At 51.7% G+C, this 22,748-nt stretch overlaps 1 protein-coding gene across 1 annotated transcript in view; it reads right to left on the reverse strand.

Annotated features, from left to right (window-relative positions):
- F8 (coagulation factor VIII) overlaps nucleotides 1-22,748 on the reverse strand; it is an 85,524-nt gene that overhangs the window by 57,090 nt on the left and 5,686 nt on the right. The window contains 8 exon segments of the mRNA NM_214167.2: nucleotides 1,205-1,376; nucleotides 1,816-2,074; nucleotides 2,791-3,012; nucleotides 5,065-5,181; nucleotides 7,264-7,332; nucleotides 7,473-7,685; nucleotides 11,522-11,644; nucleotides 18,258-18,379. Coding sequence (NP_999332.2) covers nucleotides 1,205-1,376; nucleotides 1,816-2,074; nucleotides 2,791-3,012; nucleotides 5,065-5,181; nucleotides 7,264-7,332; nucleotides 7,473-7,685; nucleotides 11,522-11,644; nucleotides 18,258-18,379 — 1,297 coding nt within the window.

Here is a 22,748-nt window from a genome sequence, read left to right on the forward strand (position 1 = left end):
CAGCCACCTTAATAGAAAACGACAAAATTTACAAGCAGGCACTTCACAGAGGGTGTCGTATAAATGGTCTACAAACATGAAACCCAGTGCAGTTTCACACCTAACCAGGGAAATGCAAATGAAGACAACATATTACCCTGTTGCTCATCCAACTGCAACATTTTCTGAAGGGTTATAATATACGTGGTCATCAATGATGTGGAGGAAAAGGCACCCACATACTCTCGGTGGGGGAGGAATTGGTACCCAGTTGTGGAAAGGCACTTTGGCAACGGCTGGTCAAACGCCGTGTCCGGAGAGGCGTCTCGTGGGCGCAGTCCCTTGACCCTGCTCTGCCACGTGCGGGTGCGCCCTGGTCTGCAGTAGCTCTTTACCAGGAGCAGAGGCCCACGCCTTTCCCCGTTTCGGTCTCCAGGAGTTGAGCGCGGCAGGTGCTGGGAGGCCTCTGCTGCCACGGGAGGCAGGGGTGCATCGGCCCCCGCCCACGCTGCCGGAGCCCCGCTTGCTCTGTCTCTTCCCTGAGAGTAAGAGCATTGGCCCGGACAGTGTTCGACAGTCTTGTGTCTTCCTGGGTGGCTCTGGCACCACGGTGCCGTGGGCAGCAGTGTCTGGACCTCTGCTCCTGGGTGCTGGCGCAGTGTGGGTCTCGGCTGCCCTCTGTGTAGTTCTGCCTGACACGCCGTGACAGTCCTGATTGTAAAACAAATACCCACCTATTTTCTAAAACCTCTGTTCACTTAGTTTTCTGTTCTTTGCAGCACAAGCATTGTTCACACCTTACATCAGGGGTCAGGAACCACTTTCTGGAAAGGGGTGAACAGTAAATGCTCTCGGCTTTGGGAGCGACATTCAGTCCTGTCACATATTCTTTCTCTTCTTTTCTTTACAACTCTTAAAAAATGTAAAATCCTTCTAAGTTCCCAGGCTCTCCAAAGAGAGATAAATTTGGCTCCCAGCCCTTATTCTGCTGATTCCCGTCCTGCATAACCAGTGGGGAAAGTTGTAGGATGTGTGGGAACGTGTAAGCAATGGGTATTTCAAAGCTGCATGGGTGGCACTAAGTTTGTTTGCTATATACTCATATTTTAAAACAAAATTAGAATCTACCTTTATTTGCGTGACTTTCATGATTTTTAAAAGACCATGCCCATTAGAGACAAGGCTGAATTGTGAAGTTTTAAAAAACTCAAAACCCTCAACTTACCAAAAGTGTGTCTCCAACTTCTCCATAAAGTAAAGGTCCCAGGATTCCTGATTCATACGGAATAGCTTTACGAGTCTTAAATGTTACATCCGTGTAAGCGACGAATCGAGCTTTTTTGTATTTCCTACCAATTCGCTGAGGACCACTGTTCAAGTAGAGACTTTTATAACTTCTGGATGAGACACAAAAAGATGAGAGGTTGGAGGGGAGAATTCTAGGTAGAGGACAGATGGCTCAAATCCAACTCGGAAATGGCTGATACAATTTCATCAAGGAGAGGAGCGAGAAAAGGACAGGCATTCTTAAGGCTCAGCTACGTTAATTTCCAAGCAGATGAATTTCCTTGCCTTTTTTTTTTCTTTTTTTTTTCATTCCCCCCCCCCCCCGGCATATGGAGCTCCCAGGCCAAGGATCAGATCTGAGCTGCAGTTGTGACCTAAGCCGCAGCGCCGAATCCTTAAGCCACTGTGCTGGGCTGGGGATCAAACCTGAGTCCCAGTGCTCCCAAGCAGCCGCCAGTCCCGTTTTGCCACAGCGGGAGCTCCTGCCCTTGCCTTGTGATTCTCTACCTTATGGGGAAGCGACAGCACCAGGAGTCAAAAGGGGCTCGCCTGTCACTGGGGCTGGGGACCGCGGGGGCGTAGTCCCAGTCCTCCTCCTCTGCAGAGATGTAGTGCACCCAGGTTTTGGGATGCTTCTTGGCAACCGAGCGGATTTGGATAAAGGGAGACACGTCGTCACCATCGAGCCGGACCACGTCCATGTCCGAGTCGTACAAATTGTCATCATAATCTTCCTCTTCATCAGCTTTCCTCCGCAGCTGGGGCTCCTCGGCGCAGCTTTCTACTCTGACGTGAGCCTCCATGCCACCTGGAGGCAGGCAAAGCAGGGTCAGGTCCCAACGGGACTCTCTCGCCTCAAGGCGTGTGACTTTGCTCTGCCTTGCTGGCCTTCGAGGCCCTCTCCTAAGTGTTCCCGTGCCCACTCGCGCCGCCTATCCGCTGCTTTCTGGCCTCTTGCCGCGGGCTGTGCCTGACTCTCCTCCACTGGGTGTTTTACCCCTTTTTCGAGACGCACTCATTTGCTCTTATGATATGCACGAGTACCTCCCTTCTGGAGCTGGCTCTGCGCTTATCGTGCCCTGGCTTTTAGAAAGAGGAGGCTCGAGGAACGGGCTGTCTTCGTCATTGGGAAGCCCAGGCCAGACCGGCCCCTAATGACTTTACACATAGTCCGTTGGATGATGATACAAGCCATTGATTTTAGCAAGAGTTTATCAAGAAAAATGTTAGTACCGATATACAGTTCAACACAGAGTCCAAGTTCACAAAAACATGCAAAGGTACAACTTAGAATCAAGGACACATGTTAAAAGGTTTTAAGAGCAGGTCTGCCCGTGCCTAGGGGTAAGCCCTCCAGCAAGTCTATGAGATAATCTCGGTCTCATCTTCATGCTATAGAAAATGCGGACAATGCTAACACCCACCCTTTCTATGCCACAGAAGGTCTAACAACAGTGGACAGCAAATTCCATTAAAAGAAGAGCTGGATATTGACAACACTCATTTCTGGGATGTGCACGTTACCATGGTGGTGGGAAGAGATATGACAAAACAGTAGGAACTGGCCAAGGTCCATCAGGAATGTCTGAGCAGTGAGGAAAGTTAGTGGCGAGATCTCCAAGGAAGCCTGGCGATGGTGCCTCACGAGAAACGTGTGGCCTTCAAGAAAAATGGAGTGCACTTCCGGGCTGGTGCCCATTCCAATCACGTGCCAGTAGACTGATTTCTTATGACATCCGATCAGACCTGTCAAGTAGGAAGAAGACAGCTGTGATCAAGAAGCAGAGAATTTGAGGGGAGTTCCTGTTGTGGCGCAGCGGAAATGAATCCGACTGGGAACCGCGAGGTGGCGGGTTCCATCCCTGGCCTCGCTCAGTGGGTCCAGGAAACGGCCTGGCTGTGAGCTGTGGCGTAGGTCACAGACACGGCTCGGATCCCGAGTTGTGGCTCTAGTGTAGGCTGGCAGCTGTAGCTGCAATTGGACCCCAGCCTGGGAACCTCCGTATGCCGCAGATGTGGCCCTAAAAGGCAAAAAAAAAAAAAAGAAGTAGAGAATTTGAAATGGAAAACACTTTCTTAGACACGATGGACAAACCATTCTTATGGCTTTTCTTTTCTTTCTTTTCTTAGGCCACACCCAAGGCATACGGCATTTCCCAGGCCAGGGGTTGAATCAGAGCTAGAGTTGCGGGCCTACACCACAGGCACAGCAGGGCTGGACCCCTGACACACTGAGCGAGGCCAGGGATTGAACCTGCATCCTTAGGGATACTAGTCAGATTCGTTTCCAATGCACCACAATGGGAACTCCCTGGATTTTCTTTTCTTGGCTTGAAATCAAACTTTCCAAGGACACAAGGGTACTGTCTCATTCTGAAATCAGGCATGTTAATTATAGAATTATTGAAAAATTCAGAGAAGAGTTCAGAAAATATCCTTCCTTACTCTCTTGGGTTTTGAATTTTCCACCTTTCTCTTTCTTGGATTACTCTCTAGTTTTACTGTGGTAAAACCATAAGTCCAGTGGCTTCTAAGGGCCACCATTTCTAAAATGTGTTTATTCTTCCCCCAAAGCTGATTTGTCTATGAATTCTAGATTGAAGATAATTTTTCCTTTAGAAATTTTAAGGTATTGCCTTTGTAATGTAACCTATTTCACCCAGGAGAAGCTTAAATATCTTCTCTTTGTTTTGGGAATTCCACAATCTTCATTTTGGGTGGGGATCTTTCATTTATTTATCATCTACCTACCTATCTATCCATCTATTCGTTTTAGGACCGCACCCGCAGCGTATGGAAGTTCCTAGGCTAGCACCGGAATTGGACCTGCAGCCTGCAGCCTATGCCACAGCTCACAGCAATGCCGAATCCTCAACTCACTGATCGAAGCCGGGGATCGAACCCGCATCCTCATGGATACTAGTCAGGTTCATAACCCACTGAGCCACAACAGGAACTCCATGTGTGGTGATCTTTTAAAATTTATCCTGGGAATTTTTTTTTTTTTTTTTTGGCCTCTCCCATGGAATACAGAATTTCCTGGGCTAGGGATGGAACTTGCACCACAGCAGTGACAGTGTGGGATCCTTAACCATTAGGTCACCAGAGAAGTCTGGGAAATTTCCATATGAAGACTCGACTCTTCATTTTAAACACTTTATTCTGTCATTCTGTGTGGCTCAATGGGTTGAGGATCTGGCATTGTCACTGCTGGGCTCAGGTTGCTGCGGTAGTGCAGGTTCAACCCCTGGCCCAGGAGCTTTAGAATTCTGTGGGCATGGCCAAAAACAAAAAACTGTTTTAAAAGATGCTCTCAATCTCTTTTGTTTCACTTTCCGGGAGATTTTCTTTATACTATCTTCTTTCTACTAAGTTCGTATTTTGACAGTCATATTCCTAATTCAGTGAGCGTAGTCTTGTTTCCATTGTTTTTTCTCATACAGTCCTATTATTACTTTTTTGTAACTTACTAGAGAGCCTGTTCACTATAAAAGGCATCACCAGGAACAACCAGATGGAAGAGATGCTCAGGGAGACTCCTTTCCGTATCTTTGCACATGCCCTTCGTGTTTCAGGTTTTCCCTAAATGTCTGTCTAGCCTTGGACGCCCATTTGCATTTCAGCAAAAGAAGAGAGAAATCCGTGAGCTCTGTGTCCACGGGCAGTCCTTAATTCTAAACGACTGGAAGAAGCAGCAGCCACTGGCCCCTGGAGGCCAGAATGTTGGGGTGGGAAGTGTCTGAGGAGAAGCGGCAGTGAACGCAAGGTGCCAAGGCTCCCAGGGCAGGCTGTGCGTACCTGGCAGAGACCTGTTGACATAGCCATTGACTGTGTGCATTGCAGGCTGGGCCCTGGCAGGTGCGGGATCCATGGCCCGTGTCCAGGAGTCATTTCTTGCTGAGTGCCAACTTTTCCCTGGTGAGAGAGGAGGCAAGCCGGGGCCAGGTCAGTGTCTGTCTCTTGGCCCCCCCTTTCTCCTTCCCTCCCACCCACCCCGTTGGGCACAGACAGCTCCCGTGAAGCATTTGGTCCCACGGCCAGTAAGGAAAAGAGAGAGACAGTTGCCAAAAGGCAGACCTTTCTCGCTGGACCCGATCATCGCTCCCTACGTTTAGCCATGACGGTCGGGAGAAAGAAATAAGGACAAATGACGACTGGGCGAATATGGGCTGGTTTGCACTATGATGATTTCGTCCTATTCATCCGCTGACGTCTTCAAAAGCAAGGTGATGAAAGCGGGCCTAGGCACAGGGCTGCCAGGACCTGGCACTGACTAATTGCTTCATCCGCTGGTACAATGAAAGCCCAGGAACCCAAAGCTTCCCGACCTCCTCCCTAATATAACAGGAGCGAACGCAGCGTTACAAATATCATCTTGGGCAGCTCCTCGAGGCCGCCCCTTTGTGCAGGAAGGGCCCAAAACTTTCGGAAGCGCCCAGCCCCTGGGGAACTCAGCGCATTTATCTGTTCGCGCGAGCGTATTCGCTAAGCGCTGCTGCCCCTTAGGCACTGATGCCGGAGACCAAGACACAGCCTGTGCCTTCAAGGTGCGGAGAGCTGAGCTCGTAGAGACCGGGGGGGGGGGGGGGGGGGGGGGGGGAACAATTCAGGTAACAAAGAGGGATGAGAACAGGGCTTTGGGGAGCGCTGTGAGCGAGGGAAAGGAATAGCAGCTTAAAGAGAACGAATACAGACAAAGCTCGAGGGGCTGTGGAAAGACATAAAGAGGCGTCCAACGCAGAGTCAAAGGGGAAGAAGACACTTGGCGTGAAGCCAGGGCCAGGCTTTCCAGGCAGAGGGAACCGCGTGAGCAAAGCATTCAGCGTGGCGAGGCTGCATCCGCCTCAGCGTCAAGTCCAAGGACCATAAAGGCTGGAGTTGCGTTTCAGTGAAGCCCCTCCGAGGTGCCAGGGGCACGAACAGACCAGAGCCTGGGCAGGACAGAGAGGGTGGGGTCTCATCTCAGAAGACGGCAGCGCGGGAGGCGACGAGGGGCAAGGAGGTGATGCTGGGGGGCGGGAGGGGGAGCATCTAACGAAGATGCAGGAGGTGCGGAAGGACAGACTCGCTCTCTTAACCCTCACAACCCGCCGGTGAAAACGTGCTTCTTCTTTCCATGTTAAACCCGAGGCCCCTGAGACACCGAGGGCTTAGTAACTTGCCAAAGTTACTCCAAAGAGAGGTCTGCTCGGAGAAACACACAGCAGGAGCGCGGTTGACGGCGGCTGCGGGAAATGGGAAGATGCTGCTCAGATGGTACCAACGCTCGGTTTGAAAATGAATCAGTTCTGGGGATGGAATGAATGCACAGGCGACGTGACAGTCAGGCTGTACTGAACAGTGGAAATACGCTAAGGGAGTAGGTTTTAGGGGTTCTCACCACACCACCCACAAGGTAACCGTGCGAGGAGGTGGGTTTGTTAGACTGTGGCCGTCATTTCTCTCTAAAATCAGGTTGTGCACAAATAGGTATAGTTTTTATTACAAAGGTATGTAAAAGATGGAGTTCCCGTCGTGGCTCAGTGGCTAACGAACCCAACTAGGAACCATGAGGACGCGGGTTCGATCCCTGGCCTCACTCAGTGGGTTAAGGATCGAGCGTGGCCCTGAGCTGTGGTGTAGGTCACAGAAGTGGCTGGGCTCCTGTGTTGCAGTGGCTGTGGTGCAGGCTGGCGGCTGCAGCTCTGATTGGACCCCTAGCCTGGGAACCTCCATATGCCACGGGTGCGGCTCTAGAAAGACAAAAAGACAAAAAAGAGGGTGTGTAGAAGATAATGGGGGGCATTTAGAAAGTAAAACAAATGGAATTCACGTTGCATTTTTTTCCTGGAATTCATCACGTGGCCGGGGCTTCATTCCTGGACATCGATGGCCTGTGATCTTTCTTCGTAGCATCCCTTCCTCTGGACGGTAACAGCCCTGGTGCTCAGGTACCAGATTAAACGGAGAGAACTCCCTTCTTTCAGGAGACCAAAATTCAGATTGCCGCGCACTAACCTTCATCAAAGACAGCAAAAAGTAGTACAAATTCGTGCAGGTTCTGGGTCCTTTCTCTGGTCAGACTCCCTGAAAAAGACATGAGAGCATTTACCTTCTACTGAAAAGGCCATCCGAGGAACGCAGCCCCATTTGCCACTGCAGTGACAACGCCAGATCCTTAACCCACTGAGCCACGAGAGACTCCCCCCACCCTTTCTCATACGCACCTTCTCTACAAACCAGCAGGGCTCCAATGAGGCCCGAATTCAGGTCTTTCACCAGGTCCACGTGAGACAGGTATGAGTAGGTAAGACATGGTGGGTCAGAGGCTGTTGGACCATTTTCTTTCAGGACCTGCCAGACGTAGGTTTGGCTTTTACCGGGAAGGACTTTATCGTCTTCCTTCTCCCTTTGGCTGGTGTGATCCTCATATTCAGCGCCTAAGTCAGGAAGGAAGAAGCTGGTCCTTTCTTTGTTTTCTCGTTGTCTTTTTAGGGCCGTACCTGCGGCATCTGGAGCGTCCCAGGCCAGGGGTCGAATTGGAGCGACAGCTGCCGGCCTCCACCACAGCCACAGCCGCGCGGGATCCGAGCCGTGCCTGCAACCTACACCACAGCTCACGCACTGCCAGATCCTGAACCCACTGGGTGAGGCCCGGGATCGAACTCACAACCTCATGAATTCTAGTCACGTTCGTTCACTGCTGCGCCACGACGAGAACCAACTTTACCGTCACCAGCACACTCTACACAAGAAACGGCCTTTCTGAAACTTAACTTGGATACTGACAAGCGACAGGGACAGATGGGGAGAAGCCTCACATATACGCAGACATGAGCGGCTGAGGGGTTCTCCGAGAACTCCAGATTCGAACCAACGATATCGCTTCCTTATTGCGTCTTTTCCCGAATTTGAGTCAACTGAATTCAGTAGACGCGCACTGGGTACCTCGTCCCAGACTCTTTCCTAAGCACTGGTGAGGGTCAGGGAAGGGGAGAGGCACAGCTTTCTGAACCTTTTTAACTGGGTTCGTCTTCTCTGCAGGGGCAGAGACCCTATGAGGGGCAGAGATTTGCGGGCCACCCACATCCTCAGGACTGTTAAGCTGACCTCTGCGCCGCGAGTGCTGAACCCCTTCATTGCATCTAAACACTCGGGACAATTAGCTGTGTCCAGAAGCAACAGCAGGCCGCCGCCTGTGCTTGGCAGCCCCCGGTGGGCATGTTAAAAACCTGAGTGGCAGCCAGGGGTGCAGAGTGTGGTTCAGGTGTCTGTGCGGCTGTGGGCTGGTGTCACAGTCTGAATGGTGAGCGCCTTTGGAGAGGGAGGCAGGGGATCGTGGAGGGGTAAAGAAGGAGCCATCTCACCGCGTAACCATCACGTTTAATTTCTTTTCTTTCTTTCTTTTTTTTTTTTTTTTTTTTTTTGTCTTTTTGCTATTTCTTTGGGGCCGCTCCCACGGCATCTGGAGGTTCCCAGGCGAGGGGTTGAATCGGAGCTGTAGCCACTGGCCTGCTCCAGAGCCACAGCAACTCGGGATCCGAGCCGCATCTGCAACCTACACCACAGCTCACGGCAACGCCGGATCGTCAACCCACTGAGCAAGGGCAGGGACCGAACCCGCAACCTCATGGTTCCTAGTCGGATTCGTTAACCACTGCGCCACGACGGGAACTCCATGTTTAATTTCTTAAAATGCAGTAAGTAAAGATGGCAAAATGTTAGGATTTAGCAAAGTGAGGTAATGGGTACTTGTTTGCTTCTTCTATTATTTCCTGTACAGGTTTTTGCTTGAAATATTTCATGAGGAAAATACCCTTTTCCCCAATACTAAGGTTGGGAGGAGGGTGGGGGGGTTGATGACAGGCTAAGAGCGCGTGAAAACTCTACCGTCTTGGGGAGAAGGACAGGGAATGGATTGGTAGAACAACAGCAGTAGGAAGCCGAGGTATTACAAACATCGGGCTCATACAGTCCGTGTGGCTGTGTTATTTTTATTTCGAGTATGACCAATCGCTTGGTTGCCAGTAGGACAGGTGGAGAACAGATTTAACCGGGACAGAGGTTTAGCCAAGCGCGCAGAACGGAGATCCAGGAGGCCATGGGTGTGGAAAGCCCAGGGCATCTAAGCTGGGCCTGAGGAACCGAGGCAGATGGTGAAAAACCGTAGTGTCAGGGCAAGGGGGATGCTGGGGACAACGGAGAGTCGTCGGAGGGGAGAGAAAAACAGCTGGAGAAACAGGTGATGCTCGGAAGGTTGAACCTGAGATTTCGGCTTCTGCTCAGGTTGCTAATAACAAGGTCAGTCCTTCCGTGAAGACAAAGGTGATGTGTCGGGACCAAGTGCAGCAGGCCGTTAGGTCTATGCCTGAAGCTACTCATGCCTAGTTCCTTGGCAAGGTCTTTGCCTCCATCAGAGTCTTACCTGAGCTTGTACATCAGCCACCTACAAACATTCTAAGCAGGAGCTCCCACGATGGCTCAGTGGTGATGAACCCGATGAGTATCCATGAGGACGAGGGTTCGAACCCTGGCCTCACTGAGTGGGTTAAGGATCCTGCACTGCTGGGGCTGTGGTGTAGGTCGGCAGCTGCAGCTCTGATTCGACCCCTAGCCTGGGAACCTCCATATGTCGCAGGTGTGGGCCTAAAAAAAGCCTAACTAACTAACTAAAATCGTCCAAGCAGAATGTGTCTGCTTCCAATGTCCTCGGTCAACCTCTGCCCCCCCCTCCCCCCGCCCCAAGCATCTGGTGAGTCAGCCTTGCCCCGGGCCTCGCCTCAGCCCCCCCCACGCGGGCCTGCTCAGACTCTCTGAACTCCTGTGTGTCCAGTAGGCATGGGCCACCCATTCGGAGTCCCATGCCAAGGATTTGTGCCGGTCTCAGTCCTGAAGGCCACAGCTCAAGGACCCTGGGCTTCAGAGGCTACTCCGGGCCCGTCTCGGGTGCCTTTGGCTAGTTTTCTCTTGCGGATCTCTGCTCGGCAGCTTTGGGCCAGCCCCTCTTACGGCGTATTCCCCCACGCTGTCTTTCGTGCCTCCCTCAAAGGGTTGCAGGTCGTGGCCAACATCATCTTAGTTCTACTCAGAGCCTCATTTTATGGACCTACTTGCAGGCTAGGCTGGCGTTTTAGAACCCCACTCCTCCAGGGAAGAAATCAAAACCATTTCTCTAGTAATGGGTTTCCATTTTCAGCTTATGACCAAACCTGAAATTTCCACCCACCTGCTTTTCACTCCTCTTCTGGGTCCTGTGACAGACACTGCAGGGGAACTAGATATCTTGGCATATACATCATACGCTTTAATTTTTTATCTTTTGGCCACTCCTTTGGCACATGGAAATTCCAAGGCCAGGGATAAAACCCATACCATAGCTGCAATGTGAGCCACAGCAGTGACAATGCCAGGTCCTTAACCCGCCGAGCCACCAGGGAACTTCTGCTGTTATGCAAATATTTATATCTGTCAAAGGATTTGTACTAAGATTATATAAAGTTCCTCCACAAATCAATAAGAAAAAGATGATAACTCATTTTTTTCGTCAGGAAAAAATGTAAGCATTCGATCAGACACTTTACGTAAGGATATCAGAAAGGTCAACAAGGATACGAACTGATTCTCACCGTCGTCATGGATTTAACTTACATCCGGGGCCCAGGCTGGTCTAAGAAGGCCCGGAGCTTGCGGACCATGACATGTAAGTACACAGGCTCGTGACAGGACCGTAGCTCACACGGGGGTTAGGCCGTGGGCTCACTGTGTTGTTTCTGGGCAAAACCACCGCAGACGTATGTGTGAGAGATTAGATAGTCTATTTTCCCAGGATTCCCCAGAGTTAAGGTGCAAGAGAGTCACCAGCTCCCAGCTACAGAAGTGTGGGAAGCCTGGCCTCTGTAAAATACCCCTAGATTCGTTCTAGAAGCTTCCAAGTGGATACGCCTCATGGAAACAGCCTGCCAGATGATAGTCAGTGCTTGGGATGCTTTTCCTCTACATCACCTGCCCCTCCTGCCTGTCACCTTCCGCCAGTTCAGGTCTTCCCGGCCTCAGAAAGTCAGCACTGTGCAACTGATGTAATTTATTTATTATTATTTTTTGGCCATAGCAGCGACCCAGTCTGTCGCATCGACATAGACTATGGCGACACGCCCTCCCCTCCGTGGCTGCGTGAGATGGGCCTTGCGTTGAATCCTGACTCCAAGAGTCCCCCGTCGTAAGACCTCATCGCCAGTGGTCCTCCATCCCTGGGGCAGTAGGAGAGCCTCTGACTCACCTTCGGAAGATTTCCAGAAGGAGACGCCGACAGCGTGAAGACTAACGGGATGAGAAGCCATGTTCTTCAGGGTAACGACCACCGTGTCGTAAACCTCAGCCTGGATGGTAGGACCCAGCAGACCTGCAGGGATGAGATGGGCCCCGAACGCCATCACCAAAGGGAGGCTGGACGTCTCGGGGGAGCGCCCGCCCCTGTGATGACCCATGAAACACAGGAGCTGCTGAGTGAATGCACAGGCTGCTACAACCGCTCAGCCCCACGACTGTTCTGAGGCTAGATTTCTGGCAATGCACTCAAGGCATTTCTTTCTTAAGCTTATCGTTGAGCTCCTGCTCCTTTCCGGGGACGGTCCCAGGTCCTAGAGATGAGCTCATTGACATTAAACATGTAAATACATAAACGAGAACCAATCAGCTTGTTACAAATGCTGTAAATGAAGATGGTAGAAAATGATGAGGCAGGAGGTAGAGAGTAATTTAAATATGGTAAATTCACATGCGGCTGAAGCAAAGTGAATGAGCAAGAGCGCAGTAGGATGTTACAGGCCACATGAGTTTGGATGAATTGCGAAGTTACAAGAAGCAAGCAGATTTGGGACTTGTTTGGGAGGAAGGGTGTAAAAAAATTAATAAAGAGAAGCTTCGATTAAATCAACTTGGGAGAGCAGAAGGGGGCGCTGTCCCACCCTGTGGGGATAGCAGGTGGGACAGGAAGAAGAAAGGCTGCGTTCTTTCCTGGAAGGACCAGACGGTGACAAGCGCTGGCCTCTGTTTCCCAGCGCCCTCCCCTCTTCCTTTCCCTGTAAAAGCTGCTCCCTCCCTGGCCCTGCAGGGGCTTGGGGGGGGTGGGGGTGGGGGGTGGGAGGGGCTCGCCATGGTTGCAGATCCCACATAAAGCCATCTTTGCTAGAGAAGCATCTGCCCATCTCATTGCTGCAGGTCAGCCCTTTCCTCGCCCTCGAAGGAACCAGAGCAAACAGTGGGGCGGGGGGGGGGGGGCGCCCGAGCCATTGTTGCTCTGCTTTCTCACCAACCCCGAAGGCAGAAGGTAGAGGCCTCCCCGGGATCGCGTTTGAAGCTCTCCAGGCTTTATTCAGGACCTATCCTCAAGTTTCAATGTCCTGGTAAAGACCTTGTTCTGTACGGGAGTATTTGCCCGGCACTTTGGTCCGATCGTGACATTTCATTACTTGCACCAAAGTGGGCAGAAAATGTCTGGCTGAAAATGCCAGCCGAGAGGGTCTGCTTCGGTCGCCCCGGGCAGGCCCAGGCTGCAGCCCGTTCCTTTGAAAGGGCTGTCTTCTTGCAGCCTGGCTACAAGAAAAGGCCTTTGGTCTGGCTCCTCCAAGACCAAGCGGTTCCCTTGGGGGGGATAGGGAGGGAGCAGGCTAGTCACCCAGGTGGCTGGAGACGTCCCCGTGGGGGACCACGGAGGGCGAGGGAAAGCGAGGGGGCTCTGGGAGACCACTGGGAGCGAACCGTCGCTCAAGACAGCATCCGCATGAAGCAGGCGCGCCTGACCACAAAACCATAAAGCAAAGCACGAGATGGGCCTCACTCAGGTCACTAAGGGAAAGATAAAATGAAGCGAGCGTTCAAGTTCAGCGAGATAATGATCCTGAGGTGCAGACCCGTGTTATGCAGAAACCTGAGATGGTTCCACAAATTTCAGCCTCCGCCCGTCGGCAGGTCTGAATAAGCGCAGGTCAGTCCTAGTCTGACCTCACAGGGTCAAATACTCTCTTATCGGATGGACATGAAGCCTGCTGTCCCCTCGAAGGACAACGAGCAAGAAGGCGGTCTTCCCCCTTCTTCCACTTTCCTTGGATTATAAAACTGTAGCCCACTTAATTCTCCGGGCAGGGCTTCTTCTTTTTGGCCTGCCCGCTTGCATCTCTCACGAGCGTCCTAGCTTAATAAATGTATTCCTTGCCTATCACTTTGTCTCCCGCTGAATTCTGTCTGTGCTGAGACCCAAAGAACCCGAGCTTCAGTGAGTCCAGGCGCCAGCTGAGTGACTCTAATTAAAAAGACCATGAGTTCAAGTCCCAGTCTGGGTTCTGGCTGGGTTTGCATCAGAGGTGTTTTCATTTTCAGGACTGGCGAGGATTGGCTTGTAAGCTGTTTGAATTGATCCATTTGTGCCATGAGCTGTCTGAGCTGACTGAAAACTGTCCTTGAGAGGAAAGCCCTCGAGGAAATGGGTCCCAGTTACGGAGGCATCTTAGGGTGACCCGCTTGCTCTTAGGCACACTTCTAACTAAATGTGCCAACCTGACCAAAAGCAGTTTAGAACGTCACCGGCCAGGATGGAGGACTTTGGAAGTACCCACACTTCATTTCCTTAAAACCAAGCTGGACCACAACAGTGCAAACATTTCCAGAACTGAGTGGAATGCTCATGTCGTTTGGTATTGGGAGGCTTCGCAATGTTACCAGGAGTCTCCAATCGTGTCCCGGCAAAACCGAATTTTGAGATTTAGTGCGGCAAACGGAGGACGAAAGACAGATAAAGGGCTCCCGACGCCTCAGGCTCTTCTCCCTAGACGGGGTCGTCGGGGTTGTCGGGTTCCGCCTCCAGAACCACTTCCTCCGCCCCCTCGACACCCTCAGCCCCCCTCCCTCTCTCACACGACCTCCCCTTTCCTCTGCCACTCTCTCCACTGCCTTTTCCCCCGAACTCGTCACCACCTGTCCCTTGAATATTAAGCCTCTTCATCTCTAACAGTCCTGGACTGAAGCTCAACTGCGAGCCACAGTCAGATGCTCCTGGACACCTGAAGGTTTTCACCGATCTGCTGAGCAATTTCATACGGTCACTCGATCGGAACCTGGTTTCTCTGACTTTGAACAGCTCGTTCACATGCTCGCTGCTTAAGGTCCGCCCGGCATGGGGTATCGTTTAGGAAAACATCCAGAGTTTGGCCCTAAGAGAGAAATTCGGACTTCAGTTTTGACAGGAACCATCCGGCCTGTGAAAACCTCCCTTAGCGGGCGCTAAGGTCAGGGTTTGGGGAAACTCGGGGCAGCAGGAAGTCCATCCGGAGGTACATGTAGCCCTTGTTCGGATCTCAGATGTCCCAGATATGGAAGGGGCGTGGGCACACTGCCACCTTCCTTTGGCACCTTATGTCCCTTTCAGGCTAAAAGCTCCAGCAGGTGGATGCTCTCTTCCTGTGCAGCTCCAGCAATTGGCCTCAGGAAAGGAAAGACAAGATTGGAAATGCAACCGCTGCTGGCTGGATAAACAGAGAAAGCCAAAAAACAGCCCGGTCTTCCCGAGGCTCCCAAACGCCCTCTCTTCACCGCTGTACACACAGGAAACCACCGCCTGGGTTGCTGAGGAAATGAGCGTCTCCACGAATGAATAGCAATATCGGGAGGGAAACAGCCATACGGCTCGGGGAAGGCGGGCTGTACGACTCCCAGGCGTCTGAAACCGCCTTGTGAACCATTTGAAGGCTGGCAAATGGATTTCATAAAACCTCTTCCATCGGATGGGTAGAAACATGTTCTCATCATGGTCTGCAGGCTTGCACACTGGACTGCAGCCGTCTTTTGTAGCTCCTCTCGAATGTCACTGGGGAACCCATTATACTGGCCAGGTGCTCTGCCAAGTCCCGGCTGTTTGGCCAGTTTTCGCACACTTCACACCTCTCTCCACCACCTGCTTTAGTCGAACACGTGGATGGCGTTACTCAGAGTCAACTGGAGGAGTTCCTTTATGGCTCAGGGGGTTAAGGCCCCGGCATTGTCACTGCAGGGGCTCAGGTCGCTGCCGTGGTGCAGGTTCTATCCCTGGTCTGGGAACTTCCACGTGCCATGGGTGCAACAACAACAACCACCACCAAAGATTCAACTGGAAAAATGTGCAGAGGCATTAGGCCAAAAGAATTGCTGTTTGTTCTTCTGAATCTCAGACCCAGCCCTTTTGGAACTCAAAAACTCTCACCCTTTGAGAGTGACAGGAAGCCCAACGCACTTGGCTTTTGCTTCTTTTAACCCACAACTGACAAAAGGGGCAACGTCCCAATATTGCAAAGACCAAACGGCTTCTATTAAAATAACCATGTTTTGGTAGAGCGGTTTTGGCACAATGTGCTTTCAGGAGACACTTGAGGCATCACACCCTACAGAGCAGACATTTCGTCTGTTGGAAAGGCAGCTCCGAGGCACTCTCCCTAACCTCACCGGAGGGCGCCCCTTATGCTGCCAAACTCCAAGGACTAGACTTGTACGTTCAGGTCACACACCTGCACATCGCTTGGTGACCTGAAAGCAAGGCAGGAGACAGGTGGGCTCCAGGACAAACATTTACAAGCAGCCGCCTGTCTGTACTTGAGGCTGGAAATAACACCCGCACAAGGCACACACGGGGTACTCGTCCTCTGTGAACCTGTGAAACAGGGGTAACGACACGATCAAAAGAGGGGCCGAGCCCTGCTCGGGCAGAGGAACAAAGAGGCCACCTCCTGCCTCCGCTCAGGGCCACAGAGACCCCTCCGGGTCCGAAAGGGAGGGGGCGCCAGGCCCTAAGAGGTCCAGATAAGCTTCCCGCCACGCCTTGCTTTCGAATCCGTCTGGGCCAAAAGAAGCACAGGCAGGCGGGGGAGGGCCCTGGGCTGGTCAGGTGCCAAAGACGAGGCAAGATAACTGGCCAAAGGAAAACAAAGGCCCAGAAGGCCTGCCCCGTGCAAGTGACTTAAAGCACCGCTCAGGCCGCTCCTCTGGGTGTGTGTTCCTGCTTTGCTTCTGCCTTAGACAAACAGACCCTTCTCCGGGTGCTCTCCCACAGGCTGTGCTGTGTCTCTAACAAGAAACTTTACCTGTTTGTCCAGCCTTTGCCTCCTTGAAACATTCTTGCTTTCAACAGGCCTCCAGCTCGCCTAGGGGCCAAGATTCCTGATTTTCACCTGGGCTGCCCAGGTTCCATTCCTGAGCAGAGAATTAAGATCTCGCTCCAAGCCATCACTCGGTAATGTCTCTCCGAGATCGAACATAAAGATTTCCCAGAATGGAAGCAGACGACATCTGATGAGACCGTTTTCCCCAGGTATCCAAGCCAGGGCTGTTGGAAGTTTGTTGCCAAACCTTTGGTGATGACACAGTGCTTCGGACGTTCCCCATTGTCTGTGATCTTGATAACATATGGTGTTGAAGTCAAAACTGCCTGAGAGTTCTCCCTCCCACCCCTCCCTGTCACTCGCCTGTGACCTCCCTAGGTCTCCAGTCTGTGTACTTGCCCTCCAACGGGAGACAGTACACCCAGGAAAAGTCCCTCCTGAAACAAAAAGCTGCTGAAAATAGAAAACCTGACGCTTGATCTTTCAGAGAAAGATCTTGATCAAAAGGAGAAAATGTAAAAATAAATAAATCAACAGGACCGTCAATTAACTCCAGCTGGGAGACTAGAAGAGGGAACTCTGGCGCCCCGAGACAACAGTGGAGCCCAACAGGAAGAGAGCGCCCCACCTTCCCCCCAAGGACACAGCCAAGGACAAGCTCTTTGTTCACTAGCGCCCTCCCCGCTTCCTCTCCCCTTGCTGTGTGCGGACTTGTTCTCATCTGGCCAACCACAGAGACACGACATGCAGATCCAAAACTGCAACTCCCTGCTGGTCCTGATAAGCCCATCTTTTCTGAGAACCATCTGGTGGTCTATTTATTTCAGATCAATAAGTCGATAAGACTTGTTGGTGAGTTGCATATTAGAGAGAGAGAGACAGAGAGAGAGAGAGAAGTCAGCAATGGCTCCTGTGAGTTTGGTTTGAGCAAGTGGGCGGTAGTCAGGTCATGGCACAGAAAATTAAGAGGAACTCGAGACTTCCGACTTATGGGCATACTCAGCATAAGCTGCCTGCACATGGTTTATTGAGTGGGCTGGATTCAATGGAATGAACATATGAAATAGGTTTATTTTTTGTAGTTTTTCATCGTATAGGGAATCTCCCTTTCTTGTATTTTGAACAATTTCAAGTTTCTTCCAGTAACGTTCACACATTAACTGCCATTTTTAGGCAGCAGTAAGTCCGGCCAGTGCGGTCTAACACCCGGTTTTGATGTGCCCTTCCTTCTCCAGCTCAGTCCTGATCCTCGCAGCTCTGCAATTCCAGAAGGTAGTTTGCAGCTTCACTGCTTTCTCTGCTTCCTCTCCTAATTCACTGCCTCTGCAGCTGCCTCAGGTTGGAGCTGGTGGGACAAGAGGCGTGGGGACAAGATCTTTCTTGATCTTTCCGTGGCCATGCGCCTTTGGCCCCCCTGGATGTGGCACATGCCGAAATCTGGATCTTTCTTTCTTAGAGAACCCACATGAGTTCCTCAGTGACTCTCCCTCTCAGTATGGGGACATCCTCCTGGCATGGGCATACCTCTCCAACTGTCACTTTATCTCTCCTCTCAGATTCTGCTTCTGAAAATACAATGACATAGGTCTTTTCTCTCAGGCAGGGTCTTGAGGCAAGTGTTGTCCTGTGACCGCCCTGGCCGCACGCCTGACAGGGGCAGTGCAGTGAGCTTCTGAAACAGCTCCCCTCCTTACGATGCGATCAGGCGATGCGCCAGGACGCTGACCTTGAAAGTCGCTCCTGGTAAAAATCAGGCACTAGTCAGTATCTCCTGGGCTCCTGAAGTCTCCGCGGCTACAGCTTGATGCCCCAAGTGCTTTCAAAAGAAACCCTCACATCTAAACGATACAAGCGGAGCTTAGGCACTCATGAAAGTTTGGTTTACATTACCCATCCATGGTGGCCTGGGCCTGGCAACGCTGAAAAGTTGATCCGTGAACTCTACGAACACAGTCTTTTTGTACAGGACTGACGGGCCCAACGGAAGAGCTCCTGGCGCTGTAGCAGGAAATCTGAAGAGAAGGAAAAGTCATTCATTTGCTCTCAGTCAGGTCCAATCGCGCTCGCGGACACGCCGTCCCCGAGGGCGCGGACGTGCTCAGCGCAGCACCGCCTTCCACGGCCGGAGGCCGACGGCGCGCCCGCCCGGGGCTTCGCCGCCAAGGGAGCGGGGGCGGGGGGCCCGGTCCTCCGCAGCCCGGAGATGCGACGCCGCCCGGAGGGCGGCCGGGCGGCGCCCGAGCTGCGCCCCCGGCGCCCCGGGGAGGCGGGGGCCCAGACCCGTGCGTCCGTCCGAGCCGCTCCGGCCCGAGCGCCAGCCGCGGGACCCAGGCCGAGGCCGCGGGCAGACGGCGCCCGCGGAAGGAGGTCTGCGAGCCCCGGCCGGCGTCGAGGGCCAGGCCGAGAGCCGCAGCCCAGGCGGCCCGCAGGGGGCCGGGGCCTGGCCCGCCAGCACGGGGCGGTCGGGCCGGGGCGGGGGCGGGGGGGGACCCGGAGAGCGCGGCACCGGTCCCCGCGCAGCCCAGGCTGCGGGCGGCAGAGGGACGCACGCGCCGCGAACCCGGGCCGGCCTGCGGAGAGCTCCCCACCGCGCCCGGCGGCGGGGCGCTGCGGCGCGGGGCGGCCCGGGCACCCGAGCGAGCACGTGCGGGAGCGGCCCTGCCTGCGAGGCCAGGCCCGGCCACCGGCCTCTCCGGACCGGCTGAGGCCCAGCGGCCAGTGGGCCAATCGGGAGGCTCTCCCAGGAAAAGGGCTCCATGCACCGACCACAGGCCACAAGTAGGCTGCAGGAGCAGATGGTCAGAGGCCCCTCTCGTCCACTCTTGCTGCCCTGCCCCCTGGACCTCAAGTCACCCCACAGCCACGTGGGGGACCCCGATGGCCAGCTGCTCAGGGAGAAAAAAGCCTGAGCCTTATTGACAGATGGGTCAGGTTGATATGCACCCTCCCGTGGTGGGTTTAATGCTGAATGCAAATCCCCCAATGGGCCAAATGTTGGTTGTTTGTCTTTTTGCCATTTCTTGGGCCGCTCCTGTGGCATTTGGAGGTTTCCAGGCTAGGGGTCGAATCAGAGCTACAGCTGCCAGCCTACATCACAGCCACAGCCACGCGGGATCCGAGCCCTGTCTGTGACCTACACCCCAGCTCACAGCAACGCTGGATCCTTCACCCACTGAGCAAGGGCAGGGATCGAACCTGCAACCTCATGGTTCCTGGTCTGATTCGTTAACCACTGAGCCATGAGGGGAACTCCTGGTTGTTCACTTTGAGTAGAAGGAGAAATGGCCCAAGTTTCAAATATATACAGACTAATGGACAGCAGAAAATGGCTTGGCTGGGGCCTAGAGGGAAAACGGCTAGAAGACGTCTGGGGCAAAGGAATACTAGTGAGTGGTTATAATAAAAAGATCTTTCTGCCATATGTTCATGTCATCCAGAGAGGATCTACTGTGGAAAATGTTCGAAACAGTAACATAGACAAAGTGAACGACAATTGACATTAGCCAGCCTCACATGGCGCTGGCGAGATGTGGGCTAGTGGCCATGGTGGCATGGACCCCATAGCGAGGGTTCCCAGGGATTGTATCAGCTTTTTTTTTTTTTTTTTTTTTTTTGTCTTTTTGCCATTTCTTGGGCTGCTCCCGTGGCACATGGAGGTTCCCTGGTTAGGGGTCTAATCGGAGCTGTAGCCACCAGCCTACGCCAGGGCCACAGCAACGCAGGATCCAAGCCGCATCTGTGACTTACACCACAGCTCACGGCAACGCCGGATCCTTAACCCACTGAGCGAGGCCAGGGATCCAACCCACAGCCTCATGGTTCCTAGTCGGATTCGTTAACCACTGAGCTAGGATGGGAATTCCTCCCCTGGTTTCTAAGACTCAAACCCATGTCCAGAGATAGGTGTTGTGACATATACACTAGCACAGTGCTTTCACTTTTGGACTTAAGTGAAAATATAAGATACATGAAAATTGTTTACTAGCTCGAGAGCTCGGAAGAACAGAGAATGAATAGGACATGAGCACCCGGAAAGACTTTTTTCTCCCACTGAGGAAACAGTGAAAACCCAAAGCTAGATAAAAGAACAAGATTGTGAGCCAGAGTAGCAGAAAGCCCAGGCCCTCGTCAAGTGGGACGTGATTCATGTCTCAGTTTCAGGGTAATCTGTGCAGTAAGTGACAAAATGTTCCTAGGTTCATAGGTTTTACTCCTTCCTAATTTATGTGGGGGTTTTGTTTGTGTAATTCCCTGGGGATTTGATGGATTAAATTTTGCCAAATATATTTGGCAACAAAGTCCTTGACCTGAACAGTTCGTTCACATTTTATCTAAAACCAATGGGGAAACCTATTATACTCCCTGACCCCTGCTTAGAAGTTGAGCAGCTGCAGGAATAGATAATATAAAACTGAATTTTCCCAGATGTTTATTTCAAACCTTGGCAGGGGTTGTCAGGATGTGTCCAGAGTCAGCTTATCCTGTTAATCACTATCAAAATAATCTAGACTATAAAATGGTATCATCAAAATAAAAATGCTATCAACCTTTTCCTGGTAAGTACATGTGACCGACTATGAAACAGCAGAAAGCAAGATAACAAATAAGTCATTTTCTCCATTCAATTCAACTTTACACTCAGACGACTGTTCCCTATATACATCAGCCTGCATGCTGGGCGAACGCTATAACACAAAGCACGCAATGGAGTCAGCACAACTATCTCAGCATTAATTTTCAATAAGGGCCATGTTAACGGTTAAAGGGCCAATTGTTCATTTATTTTTTAAGTGATCTAATTAGCTAATGGTTCATTTAGCTACCAGGCCACTGGCCACCTTTAGGATCAAAGAATTCGACATAAGAGCAAAACCTGTAAAACCCTTAGAAGAAAATACAGATGTAAATCTCCGTGACTTTGGATTTGCCAATGGCTTTTGAGGTATGACAGCAAAAGCACAAGAAACCAGCAGAAAAAAATAGATAAACTGGAGTTCATCAAAATGAAAACTTCTTCTGGGAGAAACGACAAAAAGAATTCTCAAGATAACCCAATTTTCAAAAGGGCCAAAGAGGGAGTTCCCTTGTGGCACAGTGAATTCATGAGGTCATTGCTATGGCGCAGGTTTGATCCCTGCCTGGCCTGGGAATTTCTGCATATGCCGTGGGTGAAGCACCCCCCCCAATTAAATAAATAAATAAAACAAAAATGGACCACAGATTTGAATAAACATGTCATTAAAGATACAGGAATGACCAATTACACATGGAAGGATGCTCAGCATGTTTAGCTGTCTAGTATGTGCTGCACATGGCACTTTCATGCACTGCTGGCAAGAGCATAAAATGGTACAATACATGCTATAAGATTAAACATGCGTTTCCACATGGCCCAGCAATTTCACTTCTAGATATTTAGCTAGGATAAGTGGAAACAGATGGCTGCACAATAACTTTTCCAGGACTGTTCATAGAAGGCTTATTTATATTAGCCCCTAGAAACGATCCAAAGGTCCCCGTGGCGGTGAAAAGACAATGGTCATTACACAGTGGGATATATGCCCATAGCGGAGCAATAATCAGCAATAAAAAGGACAGAACAACTTTATGCAACAACCTCGGTGAATTTCCAAATCATGATGCTGAGGATAAAAAGCCAGATACTGAGGAGTTCCCCTGTGGCACAGTGGGTTGAGGATCTGGCATTGGCACTGCAGTTTGATCCCTGGCCCAGGAACTGCCACATTCCATCAGTATGGCCAAAAAGAAAAAAAAAAAAAGGAAAGCCAGAAACTGAATGAATCCACTGATATGAAAATCTTGAAAAGTCAAAAGCAAATCTGTAATTCCAGAAAGAATCTTGCTGCCTGGTGCCAGGTCAGGGTAGAGAGACCCAGTGAAAAGCTGAAAGAGCGTTGATGTACAGGTCCCGCATGTTGATTCGGGCAGTGTTATGTAACTTGTATGCATTTGTCCAACTATACATTTAAAATCTGTGGGTTTCTGGAGTTCCCATCATGGCTCAGTGGTTAATGAATCTGACTAGGAACCATGAGGTTGCGGGTTCGATCCCTGGCCTTGCTCCGTGGGCTAAGGATCCGGCGTTGCCCTGAGCTGTGGTGTAGGTCGCAGACGCAGCTCGGATCTGGCATTGCTGTGGCTGTGGTGTAGGCCGGCGGCTACAGCTCCGATTTGACCCTGGGTCTGGGGACCTCCACAGGCTGCAGGAGCAGATGGAATTAAGGTTGCTAATCTGCTGATCTTGAGAGGGGGAGCGCCTCCTGAAATATCTGAGTGGGTCGAATGTGATCACGAAGGTTCCTCAAGGTGGAAGAGGGAGGCAGAACAGAAGGGAAAGGAGCCGTGGGAGTGGGAGTCAAA

This window comes from Sus scrofa, chromosome X (genome assembly GCF_000003025.6).
Source record: "Sus scrofa isolate TJ Tabasco breed Duroc chromosome X, Sscrofa11.1, whole genome shotgun sequence".
NCBI lineage: Eukaryota > Metazoa > Chordata > Mammalia > Artiodactyla > Suidae > Sus > Sus scrofa.